Below are 24,031 nucleotides of genomic sequence, written 5' to 3' on the forward strand. Positions count from 1 at the left end.
GCGGCTGACTTGGGGACGCCTGGGGCAGAGCAGCTGGGGTCCTGCCGGGTTGTTCCAGAGTGGCACTGCGGGACCAACCTGGCAGCCCCCAGCTTCTCTACCCCAGGGGTAGGCAAGAAAAGCCTGGTCTGCTGGGGGGGGGAAGGGGCACTAGCTGCACCCCTCCCCTTCTCCTCCCAGCAGACCAGGGAGACGGGGGTGGCAGGACCGCCCAAGTCCTCCACGGCTTTGCTCCGTCTCCCTGGTCTGCTGACCTGGGAGACACGGAGCACGCGGGCAGCGGGACAGCCCAAGCGCGCCTGGGCTGTCCTGCTGCAAGCGTGCTCCAAGGCTTTGCTCCCCGTCTCCCTGCAGACCAGGGAGACGAAGAGCAGCTTTTCTCGCCCCGGAGGACAGGGGTGGCGGACCTCGGCGCATCTGGGCGTCCCACTGCTCCTGTCCTCTGGGGCGAGAAAAGCCCCGTTCGTAACTGCGGATCCGACATAAGTCGGATCCGCATAACTCGGGGACTGCCTGTACTATATACTCCTATGGACATTTGAAGTTGCTCTGGCACTAGGAATGTAAGAATCTTGTTGGATGGCTCTGATACAAATTATAGAACTCTTTTTTTTTTTTCTCCCCTTTGATTTCATAGTTCCATGGTAGGTGTTAATCTCCCTCAGAAGGCTGCTGGCTTCCTAATGAAGAAAGAACTGGATTACTTTGCAAAGGCTCTGGAGAGTCCAGAGAGGCCCTTCTTAGCAATCCTTGGAGGGTAAGTGCTAAGACCCTGCATTTTGTTTCCTTCTAACATACATCAACTTCAGTGGTAGAGTGAACAATTCCACCACTTGTGAACACGAAGTATTTTCTTTCTAACCAAGAAATAGTGTGCAAATCTTTAGATCCATTCATACCCTATAGAGGAGCTGACTGGCCCTGTCCCCTCCAGTGATGGTGGCAGGCCATGTTTGAATATTGTGCTAGTGTTTTATCTGCCATAACTGGAGTTAGTTAGCAACAGTATAGTATGCTCTGAAAATGAACTAGAAGAGCTTTTAGCTGTAAATACAGGCACTGATGTAGAAGGCTGTTAGTCAGTGACCTTTCTGCTGCGGTTCAGAGTACAAACCTAATGCAAACTCATGTGTCTATGTAAGTTGACACTGCCTATCACTATGCAACTGTGACCTACTGTAACTAGGCTCTTTACAGGAGATTAATGTACTTTCCCTGGAGTGAAATCTATTGGGTAACTGTGAGTGTAGGAGTAATCTCTCCATGTGCTGCTCATTTGTGTGGTGTGTTTGTGCACTTTGCATACTGGCATGGTGGTTCTGCCAGGGTCCTTTTGACCCTGAGGAAGGAATAAAAACATGCGTAGACATCTAGGTAAATAGTATCTCCAGAAGAGAAAATCACTTACTCTTGCTTCTCTTTCTACCCATACATTCAACCTGTTTCCTAAGAAATAGTTTATATATAGACTGCAAACAGCTCAAATTTCCATTTTTCATTCTTTATAACATGACCTGGCCTTTGCTGCTCACTCTCTGCAATGCTGCCTTTATTGATACCTTCTGGAATCTTAGAGCCACACCTTACCCTCTGTTATATGCACAACCACTCTCATAGACTAGCAGGAGCTGCATGCACAACACTAATGGCAGATTTAGCTTAAATGGTTCTTTCAGAATTAAAGGGAGCCGCACTTTACTTCTCCAGTTGAAGCTCTTGTTTGAGGAGCAGCTTGAATGGCCGGATGATCAGAACATCAAGGCGATTGATAAAATCAGAGAATCACATTGCAATAGGATCATAAAAATAGCTGTATAGGGTAGGGATGTAAAATACCATTTAATTTGTTAGCCAGTTAAATGTAGTGCTTATCTGGTTAACTGATTAAAGAGGTGATGGGGAGGCGGCTGCTTCAGGGTGGCCTAGGGTGGCCTAAGCCGCCTCTGCCTGCCATGTGTCCGGGCTGGGCCCACTCCAGGCAGGCTGGAGCACCCCACTTTGTGGTGGGTCTTTGAACAATGCTCCCTCTTAATATTTTCCATCCATGTGCAGAATACATTTTATGGTATGCACCAAGCCATGTGCAGATGTGCACCACCAATATAAACATGCTGCCATCTTTGGGAGGCTGTGGGCTCTCTGCTATTCAGCTGGGGGGCATTTGAATCTCCTGGGTGGCCATCCATGCACTCCACTTACAGGTGGTACTATCCCTGACTGTTTTGGCTAATAGCCATTAATAGTCCACTCCTCTGTGAACTTACTTAATGGCTTTTTGAGTCCAGTTACTATTTTGGCCTTCACTACATTTCAGGGGCAGCAGTTCCACAAGTTGACTGTGGTGTATGAAGAAATACTTCCTTCCATTTGTGTTAAACCTGCTGCCTATTAATTTCATTGGGTAATACCTACTTCTTTTGAAGGAGTAAATAACACTTAACTTTCTCCACACCATTCATGATTTTATACACCTTGATCATAGCTCCCCGTTTGTAGTCTCTTTTCCAAGCCAGAAAGTCCCAGTCCTTTTTAATCTCTCCTTATATGGACGTTGTTCCATACCCTTAATCCTTTTTGTTGCTCTTCTCTGTATATTTTCCATTTCTAATATTTTTCCATTTCTAATATCTTTTTTTGAGGTCAGGTGACCAAAACTTCATGCAGCGTTCAAGATGTGTGGGTGTCCCATAGATTCTTTTAGTGACATTATGCCGTTTACTGTCTGTCCCTTTCCAAATAGTTTCTAATGTTATATTAACCTTTTTTAGACTACTGCTACACACTGAGCAAATGTCTTCAGAAAACTGCATAATGCTCAAAAAACTCTCTTGCTTGAGTGGTAACAGCCAATTTAGACCCTATTGTTTTGTATGTTGTTATGTTCATCTTTTTCCAGCCTGGGACTGCTGCTCGCTGAACAGGGTGTGAGACTCCTACATGACCTCATTGCTGGGTTTCTCTTTGGCCCTGTGTATGCTTCAAAACTTGCCCATGAGTTCCGCTGCAACGGTGTTAGCAATATTAGGTGCTGGCTGCTTTAAATGGTGTTGGCAGCCTGTGCACTTGGTATTAAAGAGAATGGAGAGCAAGAGAGGAGTTCATGTGGGACTGTCTCTGAAATTCTAGTATTATGGACATGATCATAGCATTTTGATCTGAAATTTATGCCTAAAATCGAATCCTTTTTCTTTTGGGGGGAGTGGTGCTGTACTGGCTGTGATTTTAACTCTGTTCAGGTAGCTTACAGGTGACTCTCTCTGCTATACTTCTAATTTATTGGAGTCGTAATGCTGGTTTAATTACATAAAGTGGGCATTGGGGGCTAATGAGAGATCATAGTAGATTATTCATTGGGCTGCAATCAAGAATTCTAATATTCTAATCCCAGTGATATGAAAATATTAAGTGCTGAATATCTGTCTCCTAGGAGTTGCTGCCAGTGCTCTCATAGTGTTGCTAATGGGGATGTTAAATATAGGTAAATTGAATAGTTGATTAACCTCATGAACTCTTATCAGTTACTCCACTATTCTATAATCCCAGGGATGGGGCTGGCAGCCAGTGCAATCTGGCCCCACTCCTGAGAAGCCTCTTGCCACTCAGTGCTGCTGCCTTTGTATGAAGAAGCAGCAGCATGGGGTGCCAGCTGGGAGCTGGCCTGTGAGGGGAGCCAGTGTAAAAACCAGCTCCCCTCACGGACCAGCTGCCTGTCGCCCTGCGGTGTTGCCTCTGATACAGAGGTGGTAGTTCAGGGTGGCAGTAGCATCTGTCCAGGGTGGGTCTGAGCTCCTAAAGCCAGCGTGAGCTGGAACTGAGCCAGACTGCCTACCCACCAGGCTCTTAATACGCTTTAATTGCAGAGCCGTAGCAGGGATAGGCCCCAGACCTGGAGCAAGCTGGGACTGAGATGTTCTGCTGGCCAGCCTCCTAAAAATGTACTAGTGGGGTTTAGTGGGGGGATTAACCTATAAGATTTGGCTTATTGGTTAATCAATTATACTGTTACATCCTTAGTTGCTAATCCTTCCTGATTTTGTTATTCCACGTGTTCTAGGATGGTTTGAGATGTATATAGCCTGGAGCATTTCAGGCTTGAGTGTTACAATTCTTGAATAACTAAAATGGCTGTTTTGCATGTTGTCACTTTCTGCAAGGAACAAAGATCTAGCAAAAATGCAATGTTTAAATCAAATAAATCCTGCTCAAATAGTGTTATGTCTAACCATATTGCTTGCTTTTCCTTCCCCTTTGCTCCCACCAGAGCTAAGGTTCAGGATAAGATCCAGCTAATCAATAACATGTTGGATCAAGTCAATGAGATGATTATTGGTGGTGGAATGGCTTTCACTTTCCTCAAAGTACTCAACAACATGGAGGTATGAAACCAGCAGTTCTGTCTCTGCTTTATGGGGGGGAGGGTGGAGAGAGGCCAGGTGTTCAGATGCTTGTTAGATTATTCTCTCTCCCTTCTCCTGGAGTTTAGAAGTAAAAGTTCATAATAGAACTTGAACAAATGTAATATTGAGTGGTCTCAATTTGCCAGAATTATGCGTGCCTATTGTTGAGAGCTGGATGCTGTTAGGAAATGAATAATGTCTTGAAAGTAAGTACTGTGGACTTCCAGTGAAGCTCAGCCCTGTACAGAGAGCCAGCAACAAGAGCAAGGTATCAAGTTTCAGCCTTCAGTAAAGGAAGTCAGTAGTTAATAGGACTCCTGCTGACTCACTTCTTAAAGTGCATATTAAGGTGTATCTCCACTGCAGAAAAAGACTTATGGAACTGCAATGTCTGTCCTGGGTCAGTTGACTCTGACTTGTATAGCCCAATGCCCTGAACCCCATAACTGCAGTTTAGACACTTGAGCTTGGTCTACAGTCTGGGCTCCAGGACCCCAAGACTAAGGAGCATGAGAGGAAATCAGTTGAACTGGGCTTTGTGACATGGTGTCATAATTTTATTTTACTCCTTAGAGCCTCAAAACAAACTTTTTATGCTGCATCATGTTCCTAAACCCATAACAACCCCTCCATAGTGACTGAAAGCTGAATGAAATTCTTTTAAATATCCCACTGTGCTCTTTACCAAGGTTCCCTGTAAGCTGTGCAGGTGTGCAGCCCTTTTCTGAGCCCTGTGCAGAGTTTGAGCTCCTTGCATAGACAAGGAGCTCAGCTGATTGCCTCAGAGGCACTTGCCTGCCGCTGCTGCTTGCTATAAATGGCTCCAGCTTTTACTCCAGGGTTGGGCAAAAGCCAGTTGCAGGGCCACATGTGTATTTCTGAATTCTGAGAACCTAGAGGGAGGGGTGATAGGCTTCTTATGCTGCCCCTGCCCCCAGTAGCTCTCATTGGCTGGTTTTGGCTAATAGCAGGTGCTTGTTTGCAGGACAGGAAGCATATGAAGTGCCCTTCCCCGTCATCTCTCGGGCTCACAGCATTCAGTTTAGAGCAATAAACATGGCTCCTGCAGCTCCCCTGAACAAGTACAGGGGCTGGAAGGCAGGGACCCTGGCTAAGGAACCTGTTGGGCTCCCAGCCAGATCCTACCTCTGGCACCCCAGTACCTCCCTCGGCCTGCCTACCCCATGTTGCCCAAAATTTCTGCAACCCTGCTCCAGCTCCCATACACCTTCCCAGACACTGCATCCCCTTCTGTAATTTTCCTCAGGTCATATCCTTCTCCCGGACCTTGCACCACAACCTGCTATCCCTGGTCACAGCCCAAATCACTGCATCCCCTCTTGTACCTCTGCCCCATGTCACAACCTTCTCCCAGGCCCTGCACTGCTTCCTCACCCCAGTCTGTTGCCCCAGGTCGCAATCTCCTGTTTTACCTTAAGCTCCCTTCTGCACCCAACCTTCATCCCAGACCCCCCCACACCTCCTCCATTAATATAACAGAAGAGTGCGGCCCTTGACTACTTACTAAATTCTTGGAGTGGTCCCCCATCAAAAATTATTGCCTACCCCTATGTTAATGGTTTAAGGTAAGAAAGAAAAAGATTCTTTTAACAGAATTTTTTTGAGTGTTGCATATATCTAAAACTCTGGTTTTAATGATGTTATTAAAATCCCGTGTTACTAATTAATACATGGTAAGCTGTATTTAAGGCCAGATCTTTGCTATCTGGTAGAGTTCTGGCTCTGAGTCAGAAGCAGCAAGTACTAGGTGTGATGCTAGCTGTTTTGTAGGATGAAACCTTATTTGCAAGATCTTTGAAACATGCCTCTGTCTGTTAGAAAGAATGATACATGTACTCCAGGGTCTCAGGGGTAGATGTGTTAGTCCGTAACTAAAAAACCCAATGGTCCTGTAGAACCTTAGACTAACAAATATATAAATAGTATCATGAGCTTTCGTGGGTACAACCCACTTTTTCAAGGGTAGAATGAAATTTTTATTTGATTTCATATTAAATAATCATAAGATTGCTCCTTGTTAATTATACCTTTTTAAAATATATTCCACACCTATGGACTACTTAAAATATGTATTTATATCTATGGTTTTTGTTTGTACTGGTGGATGCACATCCACATATTACCTCAATATTGGCGCACATGAGAAATTTCAACCTGCCCCAGGATGGAAAATCTTAGAGGGAACACTACTCTTTATCCCCTCTAGATTGGTAATTCTCTGTTTGATGAAGAGGGATCAAAGATCATCAAGGACCTTATGGCCAAGGCTGAGAAGAACGGTGTGAGGATCACTCTGCCAGTTGATTTTATTACTGCAGATAAATTTGATGAGAATGCACAAAGTGGAGAAGCCACCGTGGCCTCGGGGATCCCTGCTGGCTGGATGGTATGTTTTAATAGAATTAGGGAAAATATACTAGGAAGAGGATGAACACCTTAGTTAAGATTCTGCAGGAAGCTTGTTCAGATGACACTCAGCCGTGTGGTGTGTATAAATCTTGAATAACTTTTCTGATACTTAACTAAAAAAAATTCCTGTTAAAACCTTCTGTTCTGCATAAAATAGAGGATGTGCAATTTCTACATTTAGATTTGTATGAATGACACAGGCTCCTCTCCAAGGCCCCAAGTCCTTTTTATAAAGGCTAAATTACTTTTTCTAATAGATGCCACAGCAGGCTCCACAATATAGCAGCAACAGTAGCAGTTCCCCCCTAATTCCTCAGTATTCACTGCATGGGGGTGGGGGAAAGGCTGTTGCCTCTTACCCAGTTTGTTGTCATTTCTGCACCAACAGAGAGCTAAATGTATTATAAATTAAAAAAAGTCCACTAGTCTTTGTCACAAGGAGGTGACTGTGTCTTTGAGACTGACGCAGATAAGATGTGGCTAGCTACTGCCATGCTGAGGAGAATGGGAGGTGATGCAGGAATCTCTTATTTAACGTTTGTTTTTTAAAGCAAGACATCTATATGAAGCTGTATAATAATTGTATCCATTTTCCCTTGCCTCTCAGGGCTTGGACTGTGGTCCTGAAAGTACTAAGAAGTTTGTTGAAGCTGTGGGCAGGGCCAAGCAAATTGTTTGGAATGGTCCAGTTGGTGTATTTGAGTGGGACAAGTTTGCCAAAGCAACCAAAGCACTGATGGATAAAGTTGTGGAAGTTACTGGCCAGGGTTGCATCACCATTATTGGTAAGACGGTGTAGATATATGCACTAACCCTCTTAAATGCAAATGGAAAGGCTTCTGCTTGGAGCAGAAGTGACTGAAATCTCCTTGTACTTCATTGAGGAAATGTTCGGTTCTGCTCTGGAAGCAAGCATGGCCTTGAAGGGTGTTGCACACACCACTGCAGTGGACTTAGCAACTTTGTGAGGAGAAGCAGATTCCTCCATGCCAACTTTGTCTTAGTTAGAATGAAATTTAACTTCATCCATCTGTAATTAATTTGCTTTCTTTAATAGGTGGTGGAGACACTGCTACTGCCTGTGCTAAATGGAACACTGAGGATAAAGTCAGCCATGTCAGCACCGGAGGTGGTGCCAGCTTGGAACTTCTAGAGGGTAACTTCTTTTCTCCTGTTAATCTAATTCAGAAACTGAGGGGTTGGGGATTAGGTGTACCTGTTTTCTGGTAGGCTGGGGTTAGTTTAGGGTGGCACTGTAATGTAATGTGTTCCTTGTATTTCACCAGCCATAGGGGACATGCTTTGTCTTTATTTTTGAGTTACCTAGTGACTTTAAAAAAAAATTCTTTAGACTCCATTTTCTTCCCTCTTTTCTTCAATACTATCCTAAGAACACAGTTTCTCATTCCAGAAGGGGTAAAATGAGTAGGAATATGAATGGCTTCCCTATTACAGTTAACCCGTGAGGTCTGGAGCAGCCCCTGGCTGTGGCAGGGAGGGGGTCTGCTCCAGCCTGTTGGCTCCAGCCTGTCTGCTCCTGTTTAATTGGTTAACTAGTTAAACATAAAGTTTAACCAGTTAACTAAACAGGAGTTTACATCCTTAATCAGTAGAAACTAATATGCACTATTTTAAGTGCTCGCCATGTTTTTTAAACTCCCTTCTTGCCTCTTCTTCTCTCTCCCCTCCCCATCTACTATATATTTGAGAGAGATGTCAGTCTGTGTGTCCATAAACTCCTCCTAAATGATAAGAACTTGGACAACCAAATTCAGTATACCGCTTTCTCTTATCATAACTTAAAGCAAGGAACTGGTTTGGTTGTGCCAGGAAAATGGGCAGTGCCTGGAATGGGATTGCTTCTCATAAAACCATACTGAACAGACACAGAATCACTACCCCAAACCTTCCACCACATAGGTTCCCTTTAGGTGGTGATGGGGTGGGGGACATTCATATGGGGATGTTGCTGGCTGTTTCCCTTCATCAGGAAAAATTTAAACATTCTAATAGGCTTTGTCTCAGATGCTAACAACCAGAATATTTATATAATCCTTGTAATATTCGTTAAAAGGTTTCATAAAGCAAACTATAAAAAGGCTGAGTAGTCTATACTTCTAGCCAAAATTTACATTAGCATTAGAACATCATTTTAATGATCCACTGATAGTTTTAATGTGCCCTCTAGTGGTCACAAGCAGATTTGAAAGTTTAGCCCTCTTTTATAGGGGGCTGCATTGTACTTGTAAATAGGTTTTCATTTCCTCTGGTAATTACCTGTTTCCCAATATGTGTAAATTCTTTATTGCTATTACATATTATATAAAAAAGATGTCACAATAGACAGTTGTGCAGTTCAGTTGTTTGAGACAGGGCTTTTGTCTCTGTTGCCTAGGAAGTAATGGTGATGGGAAAGAATGCAAACTGCTGCAAGGAGCACTGTGCAGCAGACTTAGTTGAAAGGACAAAGTTGTTTCGTTTTGCTGCAAATGTAGGCTTTGTGTGTTCAGTCTCTTTAAACTTAATAAACCTTTAACTGTTTAGAAATACTTTAATTTTGGAAAAGTAACTTTTGGGTTGTGAGCTTCCTTAAAAATCAGTTAGTGTAGCATTGTACTTCAGCATGATGAGACTGATTCAACAAAAATGAAAACAGTTTGGCTATTTTCATAATCAAAACCAGACAAGGTGCAGGAGTAAAATGGCATAACAGTGAAAAATCATTTTTGAAAAATTCTGGTACCTCAATAATGTGGTATTGACAGAAGTATTTGAAAAGGTGTGTAATACTCTTAATTTCCTCCAAAAAAAATCCCTGTCCATTTCAAGGTCTACATGTTACTTGTGATTCAAAAATATGAAACAGCATTAAGTTAGATCCAAAGCCTATTTCAGTCCATGGGAATCTTTTCATTGAATTAGTGGACTTTGGATTAGGGATGTTCAGTGGTTACACACAGGCATGCGGGAGCCACTATGCAGAGGAAAAGGCTGTTAAGCTGGCTCCCTGTGAGCTGCCTCCCTCTCCCCCACTGCTGCCACTGATATAGTAGAATTGTACAAGTCATGTTAATTTAACACAGGAATGTAAAGAGATTTTCTGTTTTCATGTGAATGTAATTGTGAATCAAATGTTCATTGGCACATTAATGTGTTTACTCAGATAATGAAGATAAGTATAATATCTACAAAAATTAACAAGGTTATAGGGTCAGTGTCCTTTTGCAGCTTAATTGTGACTGGTGTGGTAAAATGTTGCAAGATATTGGATTTAAACCTAGGTACTTCTTTTTAAGTAAACCTAACTTTATTTGGGTTTCTAAATTGCTAACAGGTAAAGTTCTTCCTGGTGTGAATGCTCTGAGCAATGTGTAATGGACAGAACACTTCCCCAGTATGTTCCTGTGCACAGCCCCTAACCATCAACACTGCTGCGCTTCTGTATCTCAGCTCTGCAAGAGGCAGATCACAGAATGTAAACCGAAATCAGATGGTATTAGGAGAAGATGACAACCGAGATGTTTACATGATGTGGATTTGTCCACTGTTCTCCCACTTGAACTAAAGTAGTGTGTTAAATTGGTGATGTTACTTTAGAGTGTATATATTTATATTTTGCCTTTTAAAGAGATTAATCCTTAAAAGTGTCTCAAAATAGATTGCTTTGTTAAGCTTGATCCGTGTTTTTAGCAGCTGTTGTCACTTGACTGTAAAAACAAATTGGTTTTGCTATTGACTGACTGTAATAGCTGCTGAATAAATGTGTAAGTGCTAACCTGTTGGTATGTGTTCCTTCTCTCACATAGTTAATCATCTGCAGAAGAATGCACTCATCTAAAGCTATGCTTCATGTCTGTTTTCCCCCTTTTTGTACTAATGCATTGTAATCTTTTAAATGCTTTTTCACGCTGTCCAAGTGTTGGCAGATGTAAGCAACCTAATACATACTCCTGAAACTGATTTTTCCCAGCATGATGCTCATTGCTTTCAAGCACTTGCAGATGCCAAATCTGGTATCAAAGCAACAACAGGACCTCTCCCTAAAAAATCAGTGTATACACTAACTTAGAAATCGTGCACTATCTGATAAGGTGCATAAATTTAGATTCCTAGATTAGAGCAAAACCTAATTTCAGATAAGATTAGGATGAAACTTGGAAAATTTTAGACTCTGATAAACACTTTTACATCTGAAAGAAGAAATCTGCTCATTTAGCTGATATGACTGATAAATTCAGTTTGGATGTACTAGAAATCTAGCAATCATTGAAAGTTAGGCAGGTGGAATTTGAATAAGCATTCTCTTCTCCCGTCTTTATGTATACACATACACAAGGAAACAAAGGAAGAATTCAGTGCCACCATTGCTCACTTTGAGAATCAGCTTTAAAAAGTGAACCTTCTTTCAAGCTCTTGAAGAGAGACATTATAAAAGCACTAAAGTGTGCACAAAATGTGGCTTAGCTGAAACTTGGAGATCCTAGAACCATGATTAGAGAGGTTAATTGGGGAGCAAACATAGAAACTGCATTTTAAAGAGCATAAATATAAAATGAAAGCACCTCTCAGAAATTTCCACTGCCTGGTTTTGGTCTAAATATGTTAGGGTATGTCTACACTACCCCGCTAGTTCGAACTAGCGGGGTAATGTAGGCATACCGCAATTGCAAATGAAGCCCGGGATTTGAATTTCCTGGGCTTCATTTGCATAAGCGGGCGCCGCCATTTTTAAATCCCCGCTCGTTCGAACCCCGTGCCGCGCAGCAACACGCGGCACGAACGAGGTAGTTCAAACTAGGCTTCCTAGTTCGAACTACCGTTACTCCTCGTGGAATGAGGAGTAACGGTAGTTCGAACTAGGAAGCCTAGTTCGAACTACCTAGTTCGTGCCGCGTGTAGCTGCGCGGCACGGGGTTCGAACGAGCGGGGATTTAAAAATGGCGGCGCCCGCTTATGCAAATGAAGCCCAGGAAATTCAAATCCCGGGCTTCATTTGCAATTGCGGTATGCCTACATTACCCCGCTAGTTCGAACTAGCAGGGTAGTGTAGACATACCCTTATGTAATAGGATGTAGCTGCTGTGGAGATTCTTAACACTAGCAGCTTCCCCGAAGGGGACATTTAGGGATGTGTTTCTAAAATACCCAGACTTCCAACAGAAGGAAAATACAGGGCAGAAAGGAGGTGGCGTATGCGGTGTCTTTTGGGACATACCATGTCTCAGTGAAATGTGAGGCCTGTGTTGTGTATATGCCTTTTGCATGCTGCAGATTTACATTTGTCCCAACATCCAGTTAGCCTCTTTCTACTGATTCCTTTTGGCCTCTTAATGGGTTAGTCACAATGTAGGCCCTATTGCAGTAATCTGAAACAAGACTGAGGTAAAGGCAGTGCGAACAAAACATTTTTAAAGTATAGGTATGTGGGTCTAACACACTATACTCTGACACTTGTGCATATAGACAAAAAATATGTTTCCAAGTGGGTTGTAACCATGATTCACACATGCAAATTAGTCAGGTCACCCAAAGCGTGTTGCTTTTTGAGCACCTGTAAAACTAAGCCTCTGCCTTCCCCCAGTCTACTCTTTTCTAACTACTAGATCCACTTGAAAGACAACAGCCTTAATTTTCCTGTAACACCACTATTTCATGCAAGTAACTGCAGTAGGTCCCACAAGAACATCACGTGCTTGTATGTGAAAAGGGTGCCACCAGTGAGGAATTCTTTGTTAAAATATGGTCTGGATTATGACTAAGTTTGCGAAACCCTTGACTAAGAGAAATAAAACAAGGAAGATCAAAAATAATGCCTCCAAGGGGAAGAGGGTCTCAGACATGCTGAATCAGTTGTGACTCAGGAAATGGCTGCTGGTCTAGTTTACATACAGGTGCCATAGAAATTTAAATATGCAGGTTACGTGTTAACAATTGACAGTTCTTCCTTGCTTCTATATTTTTTGTTACTCTTCACTTACTAAATATCTTATTCTATACTATTTTCCCTCATCACCTTCTGATTTCTGTATTGTAGAACCACATTTCCACTATGTTGATTTATGACTAATATAATGTGTAGTTAACCCAGTGATGGGAAAACTAAGACAGTGAGTAAGCTGCATGAGTGGCCCTCCATCTGAATGAGCAGCAAGATTGTTGTAACCAAGACTGTCTTTCAGGATGGGGTAGTTTTGCTAACTCTGCTCGTGTACCTAGAATTTGTAAAGTATGCCAGTTGAACAATAGCAGCACTTTGACTGGATTGCAGAGGGAGTACATGGCACTCAGTCAATATTTTGTGCAGTTAGTATACCACCTCACTTCATGTGCCTTTGCTTTATGTGCCTGTCACTTTAGTAATACTGGTAGGAGGAAAATTACATGGATGGAAGCCAACAGAATCTGGCAACTCTGCAACAATAAACAAAGTGTGTCATGGGCCACACGTAGAAACCTGATGGGCCATATGTGGCCCACAAACCACAAGCTGTGTATCAGTGAGAACCTGTAATGTTTTTGATTTATCACTCCCAACCAAATTCTAAGCAAATATAATTAAAACATAAAAGCAGAATATTAAAGAAGATTATCATTTAAAACTATGCCAGGTTTATGTAAAAAAAATGCAAATACAGCAGTGTATAAGAAAAAGCCATTGACGTCATCTATCAAGATATTTATAAAGTATTTCATCACAGTGGTTTCTAGGTGCTAAAACAAATTTAAGGGTAGCATGAAATTTTAAATGGCTGAGAACTATGCTGCCTACTAATTCAATTAGTATGGGGATCTCCTGTATGCTCATTTTGCAATGTTCTTTTTTACTGTATCTTTGGCCCTGTCAGGATGGCATATGTAAAGAGAGAGTTCTCAAATCACATTGTGAACACAAAATGCAGGACTATGTAGCACTTTAAAGATTAACAAGATGGTTTATTAGATGATGAGCTTTCGTGAGCCAGACCCACTTCCTCAGATCAAATAGTGGAAGAAAATAGTCACAACCATATATACCAAAGGATACAATTAAAAAAAATGAACACATATGAAAAGGACAAATCTCATTTCAGAACAGAAGAGGGATGTGTGGGGGGGGGGGGGGGCGAAGGAAGGAAGGTAAGTGTCTGTGAATTAATGATATTAGAGGTGGGGAAAGTTAGATGTCTGTGAGCTACCATTACATTTTTTTTAATTGTATCCTTTGGTATATATGGTTGTGACTATTTTCTTCCACTATTTGATCTGAGGAAGTGGGTCTGGCCCACGAAAGCTCATCATCTAATAAACCATCTTGTTAGTCTTTAAAGTGCTACATAGTCCTGCATTTTGCTTCAGCTACACCAGACTTACATGGCTAAATTTCTATTACTACAGGTAGTCCCCGGGTTACGTACCAGATAGGGACTGTAGGTTTGTTCTTAAGTTGAATCTGTATGTAAGTCGGAACTGGCGTCCAGATTCAGCCGCTGCTGAAACTGATCAGTTTCAACAGCGGCTGAATCTGGACGCCAGTTCTGACTTACATACAGATTCAACTTAAGAACCCCAGGCATCCCCAAGTTAGCTGCTGCTGAAACTGATTAGCGGCTGATTCCAGGAAGCCCGGGGCAGGGGCTTCCTGTAGTCAGCCACTGGTCAGTTTCAGCAGCGGCTGACTTGGGGACGCCTGGGGCAGAGCAGCTGGGGTGCTACTGGGTTGGTCCAGTAGCACCAAGGAGCGGTGCTGCGGGACCAACCGGCAGCGCCCCACCTGCTCTACCACAGGCCTGGGGCTTTGCTCCACGTCTTCCTGGTCTGCTGGAGGGGGGAGGGGGACCACTAGCTGCGCCCCCCCCAGCAGACCAGGGACACGGGGAGCAAAGCCGCAGGGGCGGTGGGTCTGCCTCCCCGGCTTTGCTCCAGGTGTCTCTGGTCTGCTGGAGACGGTCCCCAGCAGACCAGAGGCACCGGGAGCAAAGCGGCAGCGGCAGTGGAGTCTCGTGCCTCTGAGGCTTTGCCAGAGCAAAGCCTCAGAGGCGCGGGACCCCTCCGCCTCCCCAGCTTTGCTCCCGGTGTCCCTGGTCTGCTGGAGATGGTCCCCAGCAGACCAGGGGCACCCGGAGCAGCTTTTCTCGCCCCGGAGGTCGAGGTGGCGGGACCGCTGCGCTCTGGGCAGTCCCACTGCCTGCGAGCTCTGGGGCGAGAGAGCCCCGTTCGTAAGTGCGGATCCGACATAAGTCGGATCCACGTAACTCGGCGACTGCCTGTATTGTGAACACAGTGAGGCTTGGAATCATTTAGGGGCAGTGAGTTTTATGGGTTTAAAGCTACACTAATTCAGATAAGTGATTTTGAAACTGAAACTTTTTAAATATAAGTAGCAAATTTCATAATCAGGCAACAACAGAAATCACTGTGTATGGATGCTGCCCTTAATCACATTTGCTTCTGAGCAATTTTTATGGTGCTGATGATGGAAAAAAAATGTTGGTAGTACTTGATGGGCACATACTGACCTTTTACTGGAGAAATACTGAGAAAACTGCTACATAAAGAGAATTTTTTTATTGCTCCACCACAGTCTAGAGACATAACAAGAATGGCACAGCATCTGCTGTGCTGTGCTGTGTTGTGTTGTCAGTAGAGCTAGATGGATGAGACAGGACTGTGGAGTGCAGCTACCTACAAAACATGAATGATAGCTGAAGCCATACCTGCAAACATCTACATAGCTTATTCTGACCTGCATGAATAATTAAGATTAAAATGTTTGTTTAAAAAGCTATTTCTAGTTTCTTTTCTCCCACAGGCCAAATTGGATTCCACAATCTCAAATGTAAAATATAAGCATTTAGATTTCATGTGCAATCTACTAAGTGCAAATTTCAACCTTCTGAAGTTGTAGCTTTCCTCAAATTGAATAAAATCGGGGGAAGAGCTTTTATGGTCAGAGGGAGAGAGAGGGTGTGTGTAAGTAATGCCTAAAACAACACTATGAGCAGCCAAGAGTGAATTGGACACCCTCTGCCTTAGCCTAACATCAGTCACTCAAGCAAAAGGTTGCTTTTTGTCTAGAGAAAAGACTATGGCAGGGGTGGTTATTTTAAATAGGGCTCACAACGCATTGGGATCTGGGCTGAGAACCCTGAATGCAGCAGCGGAATCTCGTCTTCCCTGGGGACCTTTCGGGGGGTGGGTGCCATGGTGAGAGAACTACACTTCCCAGAAGACGTTGCAGCGGGTTCCCACAGCGGGGCATGCTGGGAATTGTAGTTGGAGCAGCCTAGTGAAAGTTAATCCCCGAAGCGGCGTCAGGCAGTTCCCAGAGCTCCTCGGTGTGTCTCATTGTCGTGCCGCCTTGGTCACCTCTAGGGGGAGCGGCGCAAGATGGATGAGTGGGCGGCTGCTGGGGCAGGTGCCCACGGGGTAAGCACATGGGGCACTGCCCCCCAGGGTGCGTGGGGGGGATGATCTACCCGGCACACGAGGGCACCTTGCGCAGTCCCGCGGCTGCCGGTGCAGGCGAGCTCCGCCCCGGGGCTGTGGCTGCCGGGAGGCAGCGCGGCTTGTGTGCCGGGCACAGGGCGTTCTGCAGGGAGCGGCTCAGCAGCGCCGGGAAGGAAAAGGCGCCGCAGGAGCTTCTCCGCCGCTGCCCTTTGAACTGCTTTGTAGCCACTAACAAAGGGCAGGGGCGGGCTGGTTGCGCCGCTTCGCCCTGCCGCGGGGCTTTACTCTCCAGGACGTTTGCGGAGACGGATTTGTGGCTCTAGCTCCCTCCACTCGGCAACCGGGAGAAACAAAACCTGCGGGATCCCCCCTCCCCCACCGGAGCCAAGAAGGGGGGGGGGGGCTGGCTTTACCCTGCTGCCCATCTCGTCCCCCCTCTGCTCCTTCCCCAGAGTCCACTGACTCCCCGCAGTTGACGGAGGGGGCTGCCCTCCCCTTCTGCCCCCCATCTGCACCGGAGCCAAAGTACTGAGAGAGGTGCAGGCTGGCTTCATTCACTCCTCTGCACTCTCTGTATGGCTCCAAAGGAGCTGTCTCCCCCCCCACCCCCCATTGAGAGACGGGATGTCTCCCCTCTCTTCCCCTCCTCTCCTTTTACACACCAGAGAAAGGAGCTGTGGGGTGTGTTTTTGTGGCTGGGGCGCTTGGAGACCTATGTTTAGTTCTTGGCTCTACCACAGATTCCTTTTATGATCGGGGAGGGGGGGGAGGCTGCGGCATTCATTAGTATCTGTGTGTACTAATACAAGAGGAGTGGGGGCATCGATCGGATAGAGGAAAGGACCCCACCTCCAGCTTACTTTATGGCCCAGAGAGAGCCCCCTTCCCCATCACCAAAGTGAGGGACTGTCCTGTTCTACCTGGATCCACAGCTCCAAACCTGTAGCATCTGCATAAAGATTTTGCTCCCTTTCCCTGTCCGCTATGGCCTCATTAAATTTGGAAGAGAGTAAGTGAATCCATATCCCTTGTCTGGGATGTGTTGCGAGGACAAGCTTTTCACTCAGTCTGCAATAATCCCAGCAGAGGCAGTAGGTCTAGTATTCTGCCACTTCCTGCAAATCACATGTAGCTCCACAAATTTATTTCTGTTTTTTAACAAGTGTAGGGATCCTGCTAATCACTGCAGCCATGGGCAGGGTCTGGGCCTAGTGATCTTGGAGGCCAGGCACTGAGGTGATGGCAAATCAGGAGAATATAAAGGTTGGGAGTCTGTCTCTGTTAAACCTATTAAATATCCACTATAAGCCTGACCTTGTAATCCAAGCACAGGGAGGGAATAAATCCCATTAATTTAAGTGAGCATTAAGAGCTAGATCTTGGGTTCTGTGGAAGCATAGCTCATAAAGTGGACTGAAGGTGGGTTTAAACTTTCTATGTTGGGCACAGCCAGGAACAGATAGACCCTTAACATCAGTTGGAGCAGCCCATAGTTCCCACAGCAGTAGCTTCCTAGGATCTGTTCTACTAGTGGATAATGCCTGCTGCACAAGTCTCTCAGTAATGCTCCTTTCTCCTGCAGCTTCCTATATTGGAGGAATCCTCAGCTGCATGGCTTACATATCTCAAAGGGATCAGAGCAGAGACCAAAGTGCGGGGTTTAAACTTCCTCTGTGTCACTTCACATAAATACACATCTGACAAAGCGTTTTTTTAACCAAGAAAGCTTATGCTATGGATGTTAAAAAGTGGTTAATTAGGTAACCATGTAACCACTGAAAATTCTCAGCAGTTACATGATTACACTGCAGGCTCTGCAGTGTAAAGCTTATACTGCAGAGCCCCAAAGCACAACTGGCTCCTTGGGAGCAGAGCTGGCTGGCCCCACTCCTGGGGAGCTGGCAGCGCTGCAGACTTTGCAGTATAAGCTTTAAAATGCAGCCGGCTCCCTGGGCATACTGGCTTTTAAGCCGGCTCCCAGTGCATACTGGCTCCTGCCAGCTGGCCTGCTGCCATCCTGCATTGCAGGCTCTGATACAGAGCGAGCAGCACAGGGTGGCAACCAGCTCCCCAGGAATGGGGCGGAGAACCTGCATGTAACCGTTAACGGTAACTGATAAGCCTAGGCTTATCAGTTTAAATTATGGTACTATTACATCCCTAGCTTCTACACAAATAAATTTGTTAGTCTTTAAGATGCTACAGGACTCCTCATTGTTTTTGCAGATACAGACTAACAGGGCTACCCCTCTGAGATTTCACACACAAAAAATCGGTTTACTCTTAACAAAGATCCTAATTTCAGTCCCAAAATGGTATGAGAGAAACAAGAGATATGACTTTTTTGGGGAAGGAAAGCGTCTGTTTTAATTTTATTTTTATTCCAATATATAATAATAAATGGTAATACCTAGATTTTACTAGCACTTTTCATCAATAGATCTCGAAGTGCTTTAAAGAACAAGTATTAAGAATGCCTGTTGCAGGCTCTGAACAGATAATTAAGAAAACAATCCAATAATGAAAGCAGCAGTGGCAAACCACAAAAAGCTAGTTCATATAACCACAATTTCCACACCCCTCAAATAAAATTCCATACCTCCAGTACAGGCAGTCCCCGACTTACGCGGATCTGACTTACGTCAGATCCGCACTTACGAACGGGGCTTTCTCGCCCCGGAGATTGAGGTGGCAGATTGCTACCTGCGAGCTCCGGGCGAGAAAGCCCCGTTCGTAAGCTGCTCCGGTGCCCCTGGTCTGCTGGAGACCGTCTCCAGCAGACCAGGGACACTGGGCGGGTTCCCGCGCTTCTGAGGCTTTGCTGACCAGCGCTGACTACAGGAAGCCCGAGGCAGAGTTGCTCTGCCCCAGGCTTCCTGGAATCAGCCGCTGATCAGTTTCAGCAGCAGCTGACTTGGGGAAGCTTGGGGTTCTTAAGTTGAATCTGTATGTAAGTCAGAACTGGCGGTCAGTTTCAGCAGCGGCTGAATCTGGACGCCAGTTCCGACTTACATACAGATTCAACTTAAGAACAAACCTACAGTCCCTATCTTGTACGTAACCCGGGGACTGCCTGTATCCCCCAAATCTCAGTTCTCCTCAAACATTTACTTAAATCAAAGAGCTTTGTGGTGTGCCTTGTAGATCAATGTATTTAGGTTATTACCGGCTAAAGGAAAGGGAGCTGGGGAGTGAATTCCAAGGAGGGGCCTTGTGGGAAGGAATGTTCTGTCAGTTGGTCCCTTATCAAATTTCTGTTGTTTGAATAAATAGCTGAATGTTAGGGAGCTTATTAGAACCTGGAGTCTGAACCTGTCAGACCTGGGTCTACTTCTGTTATTTAAAAAAAGAGATTGCCCAGAATTGGAACTTAGAATCTAAATTCAGTTTATCATTTAAGATGAGGGAAACTTAGTGAAGAATGCTGGGCGAACATCTTATAAGTTCAGCATGTAACACTTTGCTATAAATTATCTGAATTCTCCTGTGTCAGCCTCAAACCCAAACTCTGAACCCTGTCCCTTGTGCTAACCCAGATCTGCATATTTCATCCTCTTCCTCTGTCTATTGGAAATGGAGCAAAATGCAGGACAATGTAGCACTTTAAAGACTAACAAGATGGTTTATTAGATGATGAGCTTTCGTGGGCCAGACCCACTTCCTCAGATCAAATAGTGGAAGAAAATAGTCACAACCATATATACCAAAGGATACAATGAAAAAAAATGAACACATATGAAAAGGACAAATCACATTTCAGAACAGGAGGGGGAAGGAAGGAAGGTAAGTGTCTGTGAATTAATGATATTAGAGGTGGGGAGAGTGGGATGTTTGTGAGTTAATGGTATTAGAGGTGATTGGAAATGGGACACCCTTGGATTGAGATTTCCCTTCCTTGTTCACTTTGAGTACCACTGCAGACAATATACTCTTCCACAGTCTGAATGCCTGATGTCCTGTCTTGTTATTCTATAGGAATGTGTCTGCCCTGCATTGTGATGATAATGCTCAGTGGTGACCTAATTGTAGCATTCTCACTGGATAGGAAAGTTGCTTGATTGTGGTCTGTTGGCTTGTCTTCTCACCATAAAGATCACTGCTTTGCAATACAATGTGCCCTCAGTTGCTGTCACTTCACTGTATTATATAATGAAATGTATAAAGTTGATTAATGCATCTGAAGACCTTGTCTAGAGCCCTGATGTCTAACCCTGTTCTGAGCAGGTGTAGACAATAGGGAGTAAAAATGCCAGTGTCTGGTCAAAGCTGGCTTTCCCACAATTGCTACCACTGTGGAATTGCACCAGTGCAAGTACAATAGTGCAGCATTTCATGAAAATTGCACTACTACAGAATTAGCGCTAAGATTTGCAACAGGGACTTAGACTCAACATGGTGGCATCTCATTTTTAGGGGTTGTACCTCCTAATAGACTCCACAACCCTGAGTTAGGTGCAGGGAGCGCCTAAGCTAGCCAATGGGAATGGCTGAAGAGAAAAGCGGTGCCTAAGTCTTGTCCCTCAAAAGGAGCTGAGCACCTAACTATGGGCCAAAGGGAAATACTGCTCTCTACTTGGAATGCAAGCTCCTTCCCTGAAGTTAGGAGCAGGTGAGCCCTTTCTTACATACAGGTTGTGGAGGATATGGAAGGGTTTGCCTGATGTGGAAGAGGGAGTTGAACCCAGGTTTCCCATATGAATGTAGCATCCAATGCACTAGAACAATGTTTCTGAACTTTTTTTTTAATAAAGTACTTCTTAAAATATAGTACGTTCAGCCTTCAGTTTTCAGATACACGATTTTTTTTGCTACCATTGCAACACATTTGTTTAAACAACTTAATTATAGCCGGGCCAGTAGGAATAAGGGATCTTCCGGAAAAGGCTTTATTTACCGCAAGATCCCGTGTAGACTGGCGCTTTTCTCCGGCAAAACCCCGAGCCGGAAAAAAGTGGCAGCCATGTTCATGCAAATGCCGCGGGGGATATTTAAATCCCCCGCGGCATTTGCAATTCCGAAGTGTCTCATTGGCACCCTTTTCCGGAAAATGGATGCTAATGTAGACACAGCCAGGGTGTGTATGAACAATGGGCACTGTAGCTCCATAGCATAGATCAGGGGTCTTAAACTCAATTTACCTTGATTTTAAGGTCAGTGACAGTTCTCAAATTCTCTTAGCAGGCCAGCAGCCATCCCCCTCTGGCCAGGCTTCAGAGGTAGGTGGGAGTCTCCACATGTCATCCCCCCACATGGCTGATGGCCTGCTCATCCCCTAGCTCCACCTGTCACCCCCAGATGATTTAATATGTCCTGGGGGCTTTTACCACAATCCCCAGCACTGGAGCAGGGCTAGACCAGCTTCTGGCTGCTAGCGCCGCAATGCTGCCAGGCTAGGGTTGCCAGATGGTTTCAGAAAAAAATACCGAAAAAAAAAAAAAAGGACTCAGAGTTGTTAATCAAACAAACAAACAAAAAACCCCTAACCTCACAGCATGGCCCCTTTTAGAAATGCATGGTGAGGCTTTTTGGCTCTAACAGGTTCCCAGCAGTCACCCGCCATTTTACCTCCCTGTGCCGGGCCAGACAGCTCCCCAGTAAGCACTAGGGTTGCCAGAGTCCTGGCTGAGAAAAAATCAGAATGTATCGGACATTTTAGGTGTCTGGTATTTTCTGAATATTTTTACTGGACAGGAGGCAAAAATAACAAACTGTCCGGTTCAATACCGGGCACCTGGCAACCCTGCTGCCAGCACATCCTAGTGGCTCAGGGGAGGTGTGTGCAGAGCTGTCCAGTCTATAGGATATTTTGTGAGGCTGTCCCAGGCCCGGTGCTGTGGCTGGGTCCTGCGATGGCTGCCGCAACCATCCTATGGATGTGGCAATCCCCCATTCTTAAGTTAGACTGTGGGACCCCGGGCAGGCTGGGGGCCGGCAGCAGGTATTGGGCTCTCCACATTCACTGTGACCTGGCTGACCTGGGAAATGGCAGCGGAGCAGAGAAGGCTGCTGTGTCATTCCACTTTCCTGCAGTTCCTGCCGCTGCACCGAGTGCAGGGGGCCTGATGGCTGCTACTGCCCCTTGCCAGTCCCCTGGTCAGTAATTGCCACGGCCACATCCCTCTGGATTAAGTAGCAAACAGTTAGCTCTCAGTCCCATGGTTATATAAAGTCCTATATAAAAGAGCTCAACACCAGGTTTTTGAATACTCAAGCATCACCAATGAGGGTTAGATTTTCAAGAGATCCACTCCCATTTATGCACCTAAATGAGGGCCATAGCTTCAAAATTGCTCAGCATCCAGTACCTCCCATTGTGCATTTTGAAAAGACCTCAGTGTATTGGGTGATGACCTCCTGAAAATTCCACCAAGAAGCACTGGGTAATTTTTTCCACTGTTGTGGCAGGATCACAAGTGGTGGAGACATGAAGCTGGATGTTCTCAGCCTGTTAAATAAATTGTAGCCTGTGTCTCATTAAATGTTACCTACAAGCAAGAGCTCTTGAGGCAGTGGCAAGGGTTTGATGACACTGCCGCAAAAACTCCACCGGCGGGTTTGTAGTGCTGTTTTTGTTGCTGTTAGAACTGATGGCGATGCATGTCATAGTCCTATGTATTTAAAAATATGTATGTATTTAATACTTTAGACCAATATTTGTGAGGCTCTTTGAGATCTTTGGATTGGGTATATTAGGTAAAGGTCAGATCTCAAGCCCATTACAATCCATCAGAAGAGTCCCCTTCCTGCTTTAAAGACATTTAACAAATAAAACAAACCATTTAAAAGTGTAATGTGTGTTTATTGACAAGGCAAGTCACCATGAAATAACTTGAATATCATGGCTTTTCATTACTATATATAAAGAAGGAAATCAGAAGAACAAAAAGCTACTTTTGAAAAGTGTTCAATGAGGAAACAAACTGGCAAAAGCCAGGAAACTCAATCCAAAGACTACTGAATACTCCGTCCTGAACTCACATTGTTTCTTTTGTTTTCCACACTCTCATGTGCTGCACACAGATTCTGTTTGCCAGTCTTAACCCTTCTGACTAAGGCCTGATCTCCATACAGTTTTTGTTCTAGTATACCTGTGTTGTGGGGTGTGATTTTTATTATTTTACCAATATAGTAATACCAGTGTAATAGGTATTGTAGACACAATACTGCTGATATAAATACCACTATAATTACATCTACACTAGGGGAGCTGTATCACTTTAAGCATACTATAATTTAACTAAATAACTTTTGTGTATAGACAAGCTTATGTGTACACCAGGAAAATTAAGATCCATGTTAAGCTGTTATTGCACTGTCATGGTGGAAGCCGTAGTGTATACAGGGTTGAGAGCAAGTCTGGACTGCACTTTATTTAAAAAGCCAGTGACCAGCCTACACTTGCTTTTCTGCCTCCATGCTTGTGATCCTGTGGGAAAAACAATGTACTGTAGATGCATCTTTAATGTGTTGCTGTTACTTGTCTCGGCAACAGCAAAATTGATGGAATGCCAAGGGACAGCTGGAAGATTACCAGATTGTGTCTGGACTATCCAGTAGTGCAAAACAGGTGCTTTCTACTATGAACATCACTAAAACCTGGATGTTTAGTGCTTTCATACATATTCCAGTATGGCCCAAATTATAAACAATGGTTTCTGAGCTGGCAAAGATATCTAACACAATAATCTGCTAGGATGATCCAGTAATTTGGCCTCTTAAAAACAACTTTCTATCTGCCAAAGTTTAGCAAAATGCTTAGTGTTGCTGTGGTTTGTTAA

General features: G+C 44.5%; 2 protein-coding genes across 3 annotated transcripts in view; both read left to right on the plus strand.

The window, feature by feature from the left end:
* The window catches only part of PGK1 (phosphoglycerate kinase 1), a 25,021-nt gene extending 14,419 nt beyond the window's left edge, over positions 1–10,602 (plus strand). Inside the window, exons 6-11 of the mRNA XM_006136196.3 lie at positions 638–757; positions 4,262–4,376; positions 6,625–6,804; positions 7,435–7,612; positions 7,885–7,983; positions 10,162–10,602. Of these exons, the coding sequence (XP_006136258.2) occupies positions 638–757; positions 4,262–4,376; positions 6,625–6,804; positions 7,435–7,612; positions 7,885–7,983; positions 10,162–10,202 (733 nt within the window). The 3' untranslated portion in view covers positions 10,203–10,602. The remainder of the gene's footprint in view (positions 1–637; positions 758–4,261; positions 4,377–6,624; positions 6,805–7,434; positions 7,613–7,884; positions 7,984–10,161) is intronic.
* A 5,479-nt stretch (positions 10,603–16,081) lies between these two features.
* Positions 16,082–24,031, plus strand: part of AMOT (angiomotin) — a 99,671-nt gene continuing 91,721 nt past the window's right edge. The window contains exon 1 of one of the 2 annotated variants that reach the window (XM_075940903.1): positions 16,082–16,232. The gene's annotated coding sequence lies outside the window, so the exon portion shown is untranslated. The remainder of the gene's footprint in view (positions 16,233–24,031) is intronic. The other variant, XM_075940902.1, reaches the window with a different exon arrangement.

This window comes from Pelodiscus sinensis, chromosome 13 (assembly GCF_049634645.1).
Source record: "Pelodiscus sinensis isolate JC-2024 chromosome 13, ASM4963464v1, whole genome shotgun sequence".
NCBI classification, from domain to species: domain Eukaryota; kingdom Metazoa; phylum Chordata; order Testudines; family Trionychidae; genus Pelodiscus; species Pelodiscus sinensis.